The sequence below is a fragment of the Lissotriton vulgaris genome, chromosome 10 (genome assembly GCF_964263255.1).
Source record: "Lissotriton vulgaris chromosome 10, aLisVul1.2, whole genome shotgun sequence".
NCBI classification, from domain to species: domain Eukaryota; kingdom Metazoa; phylum Chordata; class Amphibia; order Caudata; family Salamandridae; genus Lissotriton; species Lissotriton vulgaris.
The window spans coordinates 45,605,832-45,615,646 of record NC_141698.1 but is presented as its reverse complement, the minus strand read 5'-3'; the positions used below and the strand labels follow the sequence as shown (position 1 = coordinate 45,615,646).

Sequence of the window (9,815 nt, the reverse complement as noted above, 5' to 3'; positions counted from 1 at the left end):
GACTCAGAGTAAGAGATAAAGAAAGGGAGAAAGAAGAAGAAAGAGGATGACATAACAGTAATGACAAAGAAAGGAAGCAGGGATGAATAAAAGCCTGAACAAATGAGTTAATGTGATGGTGAGCATCTAGTGGTGAATGAAAGAGGCATGAGGTGGTTACACTATTACACACAATTTGTATTCAACAGCCCCCTCCCAAAATTCAATATTGGTGGCTGTAGGTTTCAAAACTAAACTTTGAGCTCTAGTACTTATTCTTTTACAAATTAAAAACTGTCCATATTAGATGTTTTTGGACATTCCAATGTATGTGACTGATCTTAAACTCCCAGAAAAAAATAGAAGAGTCTTACTTTAATTAATCTCACTCTGTCATATAATTTACTTTGTTGAAAACTATCCAAAGATTTGGAGAAATACTCAAGAAGAAAACCATTGAAGTGAAAACTGCGTATAGTTGGCTCTCCATAGTTAAAGAACAAGATCAGAAAAGCATGCCTGACAAGCAAGTCTTCAGACCATCCTACAGATCATTGGTTGCAGTTCTTTAGAATAGAATGCTTGTGCACTGTAAACCTGCCACTAGGTGAAGAAAAGCAGGAAGATGTTGATTGATCACATCAAAATGCACTAGATGGCTGGTCTGTTCAGCAGCCCATCAAGTGCATTTGGATTAGTCAAATAAAATTTCATTCCATTCTTGGGTTACTCTGGAAGGGCACATTTGAGTTGAAATGATTTGTCCCATTCCAGGTACTCATGAGCCTGATGTGTGTCTAGCTTTTTCATTCATTATCAAGTGTGGTTACAGAATCTATTTCAACAATTGAACGTGCTGTAACCTCAACTACAATTTGTACATCAATGATTGTGGCAATGGTGATGCCACTAAGTCAGGGATGCAGGTAGAGGGAGTATTCTCTTATAGGCCACTCTCAAAGCTTGATTTGGACATTACATTCAGCAAGGTATTGACCACAAAGTCATATCCTTTCTGGGCTTATCCCTGCACGCAGTACACCCCTTAACATCTGGAGATTGCATAATGTGTTACATGAGAGGGATGTTGGTAACTACCCTGGGGTGATCATGATCTCCATTACCCTGGAAAAGGAATTTGCCGCTACACAGTGACACTATCTTGAAGTAATTATGTCCAGGATGTGCCTAGGATTGGGATCAATATGGTGGGTCTGTCTTTTTTATTCCCATCTGGCAGCTAGTTTTAAGACTGGTCAATATGTGTCTCTGAAATACCATATTTGTCATGAAACGCATCATGACCTTAGGGGAAGGGACCTGGGTGAGCAACGAGAACTTATAAGAGGAAACTGTGATTGCTTAATTTGGTGTGTCTAACCCACAATAAAATGATTATCCTGGTTAGGCTGTTACACTATTTTACAAACCTGTCAGTAGGGATCCCAGCCTTTTGATACAAACAGTTAGACTCGCTTGTTAGGAACTTGGTCTAGGATGGTGACTGTCAGTAGGTCTGGCTCAAAACATTTAGGATAGTTTTGGTGGGATCCCAAGCTGTACCCTACGTGTAAAATACTGTCTGCTGGCTTTTTGTACATGGTTGGGACACGTTCAAGGATACTGTTCTATTAGATGCATTACAAATCACCTTTGGACAGGGAGGTGGTGTGTGGACCAGAGAAGGTGTGCTTACTGGGTGATTTTGCTAGATCCAAATACAAGAAGGTGGGTAATACATTCCTTTATTTGGCATTGATATTGGTTAAACTCTTGCTTGCACTCTCCTGAAAGGCTGTGGAACATTGACACAGGCAGAGGAGGAGGCCCTGCGTATGGAGGGGACAAGTCATGTATGGAGGAGGCATGTGATGTAAGTAGGAGGCCTATGTTTGACTCAAGTTTATTCAGGCTTTTGAAGGGTGAGATATGCAAAATGTAGCAAATGGATAAGATGATTCCAATAGCACTGACTCACAATTTGATGTTTATTAATTTAGAGAACAACACTAGTCGAGGAAATATGTTATGGTGAATTGCTATATCTTAATATCATTTATGTCCTTTATGCTTATTATGGCTTCCTCCAACCTTACCTCATACATGTACTTTATGCTACTTGATTGAACCCAAATCTGGATTGTCCAGGTGATGTATTGTTTCTAAAGAAAAGACTAATATGCACTTTGCTGTGTGTTCCTTTTGTACTGGCTATTATCTTGTGAAGTTAAAGGTTTATGATTTGAAGTGAGTATACAAAAAGAAAAAATATGAATAGATACTGATTCTGTATTCATGGCTCTCTTCAAAACGATTTAACAGAAGTTTTGAAAAAAACTATACTTGCTACAACTGCAAGCACAACTGATACCATATGTGCACCACCAAAATAATCTACAACAGTGACAAGAAACTGCAATATGAAAATACACACAATCTAGATCTTGAAGCAGGAGTTATTTTTCTTCTATATTTTTAAGAAAGACAAATATTTCCACTTTAACAATGAGTCAGGGCTGTATAAGGATGCTTTATGTTCCTTTGGCCCTGACAGGTACATCAGCCCACCGTAGTCCTAAATTTGAATCTTCGCTGCATTATCATAATTTCATTTTTAGTTTACAAGGTTGAATATTATCTGTTTGATGGTACATTAATGCTGAAAGTTTAAAACCATTTCCTGTGATAGAGGAGCTGCAACAGTATTAGTCATTACTAAGAGCTAACACAGTCTTTTATGCTTTCAATATCACAGCATAGCCACTAACTAATGAGTTATTTGGGGAAAAGGTTCTATAATTACATTTTTGCCCTACAGATATGATTCAAATTCCCTATGGTTTGAGAATCTCATTGGATAACATTGTCACCCAATGTCCTTTTGCAAGTTCATGGAACATCAATGTTGTTGCTGTTGACTCACTTGAGTTTGTAATATATAACTAATATTTGTTCCTTGATGCATATGTTCATCAGTAAGTGTTTTGTTATCATCATTACTTGATGAAATAGCCAAAGGGAAAAATATAATTTCACACAGTTGGAGTATGTCACACTCCAACCATTCACAGTCTTGGGTGTTCTCATAAGAGGTATTCTTCATATTTTAATAGTGATGGCAGATCGGACCCATTTCCATTTTATTTTTTCGAATGGCCTTAATCTTAAAAAAGATTTTGATTACCTGTCACAGCTTTATATAGTTATCACAATGTATTGATTCATTTTAAGAAAACGGTTATATGTATTGGAAGGAAATGAGAAATCTGTGTGGGGAGCCACAATTTGGCAATAATTAAATAACAATTAAAGCACCTCAATCCGGATGAAGATTTTAAATGAGTAGCCAGTCACTAGAGGTTTCAAGATTGAACTATTGCAACTCTATTCTACGAAGCAACACTACATGCAGCTGCCAGGCATGTCTATAGATCGTAGAAGTTTGATTGCATCAACCCCTTTTTGCTCTCTCTAAAGGTTTGCCTCACATACACTTTAGTTTAAGAAACTGTTGGTACATAGCACATAAACATTGCATTTCTTGTGGAAATTATTTCTTGTGGAACTTGGATAACCTGACATTCGAAATTCCAACCTTCAAGATGGAGAAACTGAGGAACAGGTTTCTTTGGTTCTTTGGGCAAGGCCACATCCACCTCACTCACTACATACTTACTCGCCAAGAACAAAATCAAAAAGCTAATGTTTCAGTTCTTCATATTGCTCAGATAGTTATCTAGTGAGTGCACCTTGGAAATTCCTTAGATGGTTTACCATGTTATAATCAGAGCTCTCTTGACTTAATAATTTCCCTCCTAAATGTATATGTCTCAGAAATAATCCTTAACTTTCATCCATCCAATATTCTGTAATACACTCATTCAAATTATATTCTTTATAAATTAATTTTGTCAGTCATTTATTTGTCTCTAAAGCATCCTTGTATCTGTGTCAAGGTCTAGTTGATGATATGCATTACTCTTAAATAAATAAACACTTTCAAATTATTGTTTGTCACTGTGTAGTTAAATCTCTATTTACTTTAGGAGGCCCGGCTACTAATAAATACATTCATGTTTCCTATATTAGCTTTAGGAAATGCCACACCTATCGATAAAAGTTTTTTCTCTATGATGTTTAAAAAATATAATCCAGTATTGATAGTGGATTTTGATAACTTTAGTAGAACAGTAACATTGTAAAAGTGTACTTTTTGCTGTCTAAGAGTTCACTAGTTTGGAACTGGTTTGCCTAATACCCCTGACCCAGAACCTGAATACATATTTCTAACTGGCTTTAAAGGACCAACATCCTGAGAGTCAAAGGTTTAGCAACTGGCAGCAAGATGACAGGACTGATGGTAACAGTGACTCCTTAGTAGGGATTATCCATGTGGAAGATGTCAGGAACTACAGCCACTGATTCATTGACCTACCGTAAACTTTCAGTGTGTGTCCCTAGCAGTAGAAAAAACCTGTTCTGGAACTGAAAGAAGGGAGGGCACCTCATTTCCTTATAAAGAAGTAAATTGAAAATTGAAGCACTGGAGAAGAAGGTGGGAATTCTGCGAAAACAAGGCCTATGACCAATGTCTAGTGTTGGAATCCAGATACTGGAGCTGATCTTTAATGGTCACATTGTTGACCTGCTGTTATCTGCTGCAAGCACACAAAAAGCATAAGGACTCTGACTCCAAAAGGGATCACGTGACCACAATAGAGTAGCCCCTGCAGGAGCCATGGCTGGAGAGTGACTTTGTGCCTAAATGCGGGCCCTGGCAAGTAAGGACTCCAGGAGTTACTATGACTGTTTTTCCAGCACTGAGAACTGCTTGGGATCTAGTCATCTTCAAATGTCCTGACAACCTGGGCAAGGTGCTGAGGACGTCTGAATGGAGGCACACCTCAGTGAACATGAAATCACCTTCATTCCCTTTGTAACATATCTATCTCCTCTATTTTGTCACTGTTAGGTTTGGCAATTAAGTTGACTGCATCGCTTCTCAACAAGAGAGGCTCCTAGTACTCACCTTCATCAATGCTGGGAATCAGGAGTCACCTTAAGAGCTCTCTCACCTTTTTCATGCATGTCCCAACACCAATACAATGACTCACTCTTTACAATATTCCATTGTAACATTAACCATCAGTGGGATGCATAGTCTAGCCATGCCCTTCAAGGTTCACTTCTTTCTCAAGCGTACTGGCCTTCAGACCGGCATGCACCAAGAAACTCATATAAAGTGTGAGTAAGGAGTTTGCCTCCATAAGAAATGCAGAGGCCAAATATTTACCACTGATTATTGGGCTTACTTCAAAGAATCACTAGTATGGCTTAAAGCCAGCACTCCGTTAATTATTCACCCGGAAATACTTAATAAGGAGGGCCGATGTATTTGATCAAAGGTCAGCTAGATAGCACCCAAATGTACTTTTCTGAAACAACTGTTGTACAGCTTGTTGTAATAGGCATAGATTCCATAGTTGTTGGGCGGAGATTTCACAGTGTTTTGATGTTGACCTGGATGGATTGTGCCCTGTGCTATTCTTCACAACAACTGTCCAAAAATACATAATATCACTCTGGCTACAACAAGGGTCCTAGAAGACATAAAGCATTATCACAACCCCCATACCAAACTTTTCTTCTTCTATTCAGCTGTGCATGAATTTTATGTATGCTTGGATATAATTGTTTGCTTTGGCCAGTGATGGTCTCTCCCGGCTATCTGAGCAGGGAGCTATCTAAACATAGCCCCCTGTGGTCACGCTTGAAGTAAGGGTAGATTACTTGCACCTATACCCATATGCACTTTAAACTCGCAGCTCCTTAAGAGTCAGTTTTTTGGGCTACTCTAAAACACAACATTCATAAACACTTAGGGCCCGATTAAATTCGTGCTAGGAAAGCCCTCCGTACGACTCTGATCCAGAGGGCTTTACGAGTGAATCGCGCTCCTCTAGTCTGAACAAGCGAGTACGATGCATCCGTATGCTTACGGTCTCGATTCGCTCAGACTCCCATTGAACTGTATGGGAGCCTATACTGGACTTGTACACAGGCTCCCATAACATACACTCAGAGCCCACCACATTGTGCATGCTTGAATCGGTGGGACCCTTGTGCCCCCCCCCCCCCCCCCCTGACAGATTTAGAGGGCCCAGGGTGAAGGGGGGTTTGCTATGGCCCCTGGAAGAACAATTCTGATAGCCATTTCATTTCGCTGGGGCCAAGATGATGCGGCTGCCCGAATCATGCATCGTACTTGCTCGGTCGGATTCTGGCTCCATTGCGTTGCACGATTCAGCTACGAACAAGTCGTACGGACAGGATTGGGTTGGGAAACGATGTGGACGATGCGCATGCGATCTTCACATCGTACTTGGTCGTTCGAACCTGTGTACGAGTCGGTCGGAAAAATGGATACAAATCGGATCTGGAAAATACAAATCCGATTCGGAGGCATTCATAGCGACATCATAATTGGTGCCTTAGACTTACACAGTCTTTTGAATGGGAATCCTTTTAAGTTTTGATTCAGGGAATTTGCACTTATTCCGTGGTTGGAGGTCGGAAGGTGTTGGAGAGAATCTTACACAGACTGAGAAAACATATGTTGAAACTGAGCAACACCTAGTAAAGAAACCAGAATTGCATGACTCCCTTAATGACCTATGTGAGAAAGAGGTAGCATTGATGGAATCTTTGCAATGTCTATATTACACAGCATGCACGTTTGAGCTCGCTCAGATTGGGATAAAACTGAGAAGCTATTTATCTGGTTAATTAATAAGAATGGATCAACACACACAACTTCTCTCTGCACCTTGAATGGAGAAATAATATGCTCCCAAAAAGCTATCCACAGTTCATTTTAAGATTAATCTAACAAGCTCTGCTATACTGACACAAACTGTTCTAAACCACATATTGAAGCCTTTTAGATGGCCTGTCCATATCAAATATTCCTACTCCCCTTAGAGACAAGTAACAAAGCACGTGTCGGCTGTCTGCTGCTCTGACTTGTAGTATTGGACTAGGACATTGAGGAGGAAGAGGAGCGACGACAAGAGACTGAAGCAGAGCAGAGTCAGAGGAGCGGAGCGGAGCGGCGTGAAGCCGAAAACCCGAAAACCGAAAAACCGAAAAGCTGTGCCGTAGCCGTAGACGCAAGGGAAGAGAAGGCGGCGGCAGGAAGCGGCTGCGGCAAGCATCGAGCATTTGGGTCGAGCGCAGGGGGTCTTACCTGCGTTCCCCGTACTTGTGGCAGCCGTTTTTACCGCAGCAGCAGCAGGCGGCGAGCATTTGGGTTGAGCGCCGGGGGCCTCCCCTGCACTCCCCGTACTTTTAGTAGCCGTCTTTACCAAACCGGCAACAGCGGCATCAGTGTGGGAGGTGCAGTAGCGGGTGCTTGGCGTTATGGTGTCTGGAGCCTGAAAATACGGAGAAGCCCGGCAGGGAGTGCGGCATTCGAACGCTGTTTGTGCGAGGGGGACAAGTGGCATCTCTACCGCGTGGGGGCTTCTACAGGCGAGTGCAGTAAAGCAAGGCGAGTCAGCCTGTCGCACTGCCTCCCTACTGCCTCCCCTATCTCGCCACACCATACACACCACAGCAACCATCTCCGACCCTTTTTGACATCACCGCCCTCCACGCAGAAGCACAGAAGCTCAGTAGCAGTAGTAGTTCTCCCTGACAGCGCTACCCCCCCCCCTTGACTGCAGGGAAACGTGAATGTAGGCGGAGGGAGAGTAGTGATCAATGGGCTGGGGGCAGCGAGGAGAACTGTAACAAGGGTCACTAACAACAGCCTTTCCTCAACCCAATCAAGCCCACTAACTAACCAATTAATACACTAAACTTTCTGCATCAGCCTTTCTACTACTGCTAGGTCGGAGCCCGGTTCAGACAAAAATATTTTAGGGCTACTGGAATACCTTTTTGAAGGAGCCACCCCTGCAGCTACCACCGGACAATTGTCTTAAAGGAACCAACCGCCTGTTTACGCCTACCTACGGTGGACAAGACCTTGAACAAGAACGGCATATACTGTAATTACATCACCAAAGTACAGACGCCGTATCAAAGATTAGGCGACAGCTAACCGTCTACCGTGTAGAGCAACCATGCGGACAAGGAATGCAGACCTTCTACAATCCCACCCCAACCACTGTCCTCATGAGTCAGCACAACGCCAAAAGGCTAGGATGCTATATCCTGTGGGCAAAGACAATACAAGACATGACATGACCCTACAGGATAGGATTATAAACGATGGGAAACAAGTGGGAGAAGAAAGGACAAACTCCCCTCCAGCTTCTGGGTCAGTCCTCAGGATGGAAGCCATAAAGACAAACATAAGGACAAACGGGGACACTGGCACACCAGCAAGCCCTTGTTACCACAACAACACGGACAGCAGTGTTTGCACTAAAAACACAAATACAAATATTAGTCGCAACAGCAACAGTCCTAAAGGCACCAACGGCATTAGGAAATATTTTCATCAACAATCAAAACAAAGCAACCTCTCTGTTTATGGAAATTCAATCGACACATCTCCTGTTGCCTTCAGGCTGGATCCTTACCGCTTTAATGCCAACAAACCAGCAGGCACTATCAAAAATGGTATTTCAAACCACAACCCTCCACCAGTTGTTCCTCTTTCACCAAAAGTTCTGATCGTTAAGGGCAAGAGCAAACAAACCGAAGAACTTCTAAATGATCATAATCAGACCAAAGCTAATGACTTAGGAACTAACACACTGGTGCTCAAAAACTTTCCCGACGACTCTCCAGAACAAAAACTTACTACTGCCTTAGGAGGAAGTGAAACAAATAAAGAATCCTATATTCTAACAGAAAACGACGCGAACCTCAAGATCGATTCCACACCCTTGGTACCTCAATCGGGGCCACTGACAGCTCCGTGGCCATCCATCAAATTGGGGGACAAAGACGATGACATAACACCCCAACAAAACAAACACTTTGTTTCAGGGTTGGAGGAAAGCATAACAAATTCAAGGGCACATTTGTCTTTCTGGGAATCTAGCTTGGTCCCACAAAGAATAGAAAACCATCTTGCAGTAATCAACGAGGCCTTGATATCAATGGAAAACGCTGCACTAATGCATGCGGACAAATGAGATATTCAAATCAATATTTTGCAGTAAGTTGCAAGCTCCATCTCCCGAGTGGATTCATAACTGGAACACTTAAACTCCTTGATACGCAGAGTGCAGGCGGACACAGAGGTAACAATGAAATCTTTAGATTGCGGGTGCTCCCCGATACTGCAGTCTTTGGAAAAACTTCTGGAAATAATGAACACATTAGTCACGGATCTCAAGTACGAGGTAAATAGAAGGAAAAGCAACACAACACGCTTCTCTCCCCAAAAATCATTGCAGAGAACAAGTGCAAAGATCCCACACAATGGGACAAATACTACGTCTCCAACCTCAAGGTTAGTTGGAGATCCAATAAACAAACCAACAATAAGTAATCCACAGTCTACTTTGTACTCAAACCAATGCTCAAAGATCACCCAGAACAGCCTAGAGAGAACCCAAGAAACTGCCAGCAACAGCAACAATGAAACAAAATGCCCATCCACCCCTAACCTTCAGATCCAAAATCTAAATTTATACGCATCTTCACAACCTCATCAAACAATTAATAATAGCCCTGGTAAATAGGATGATTTAAATCCACCTCTCTCAGTTCGTCAATCCTTATCAAGGAAAAGTAAAAAAAAAATGAAAAAGCTAAATAAAATAAAAAAAGACAGAAGCTATGCAAAAGAGAAAATTGAGCACTGGTTTGCACCAGCG

The 9,815-nt window shown here is 41.9% G+C and overlaps 1 protein-coding gene across 1 annotated transcript in view; it reads right to left on the bottom strand.

Moving 5' to 3' along the window:
* Positions 1-9,133: 9,133 nt before the first annotated feature.
* Positions 9,134-9,815, bottom strand: part of LOC147684538 (vomeronasal type-2 receptor 1-like) — a 40,836-nt gene continuing 40,154 nt past the window's right edge. The window contains exon 6 of the mRNA XM_086939698.1: positions 9,134-9,296. Coding sequence (XP_086795824.1) covers positions 9,134-9,296 — 163 coding nt within the window. The remainder of the gene's footprint in view (positions 9,297-9,815) is intronic.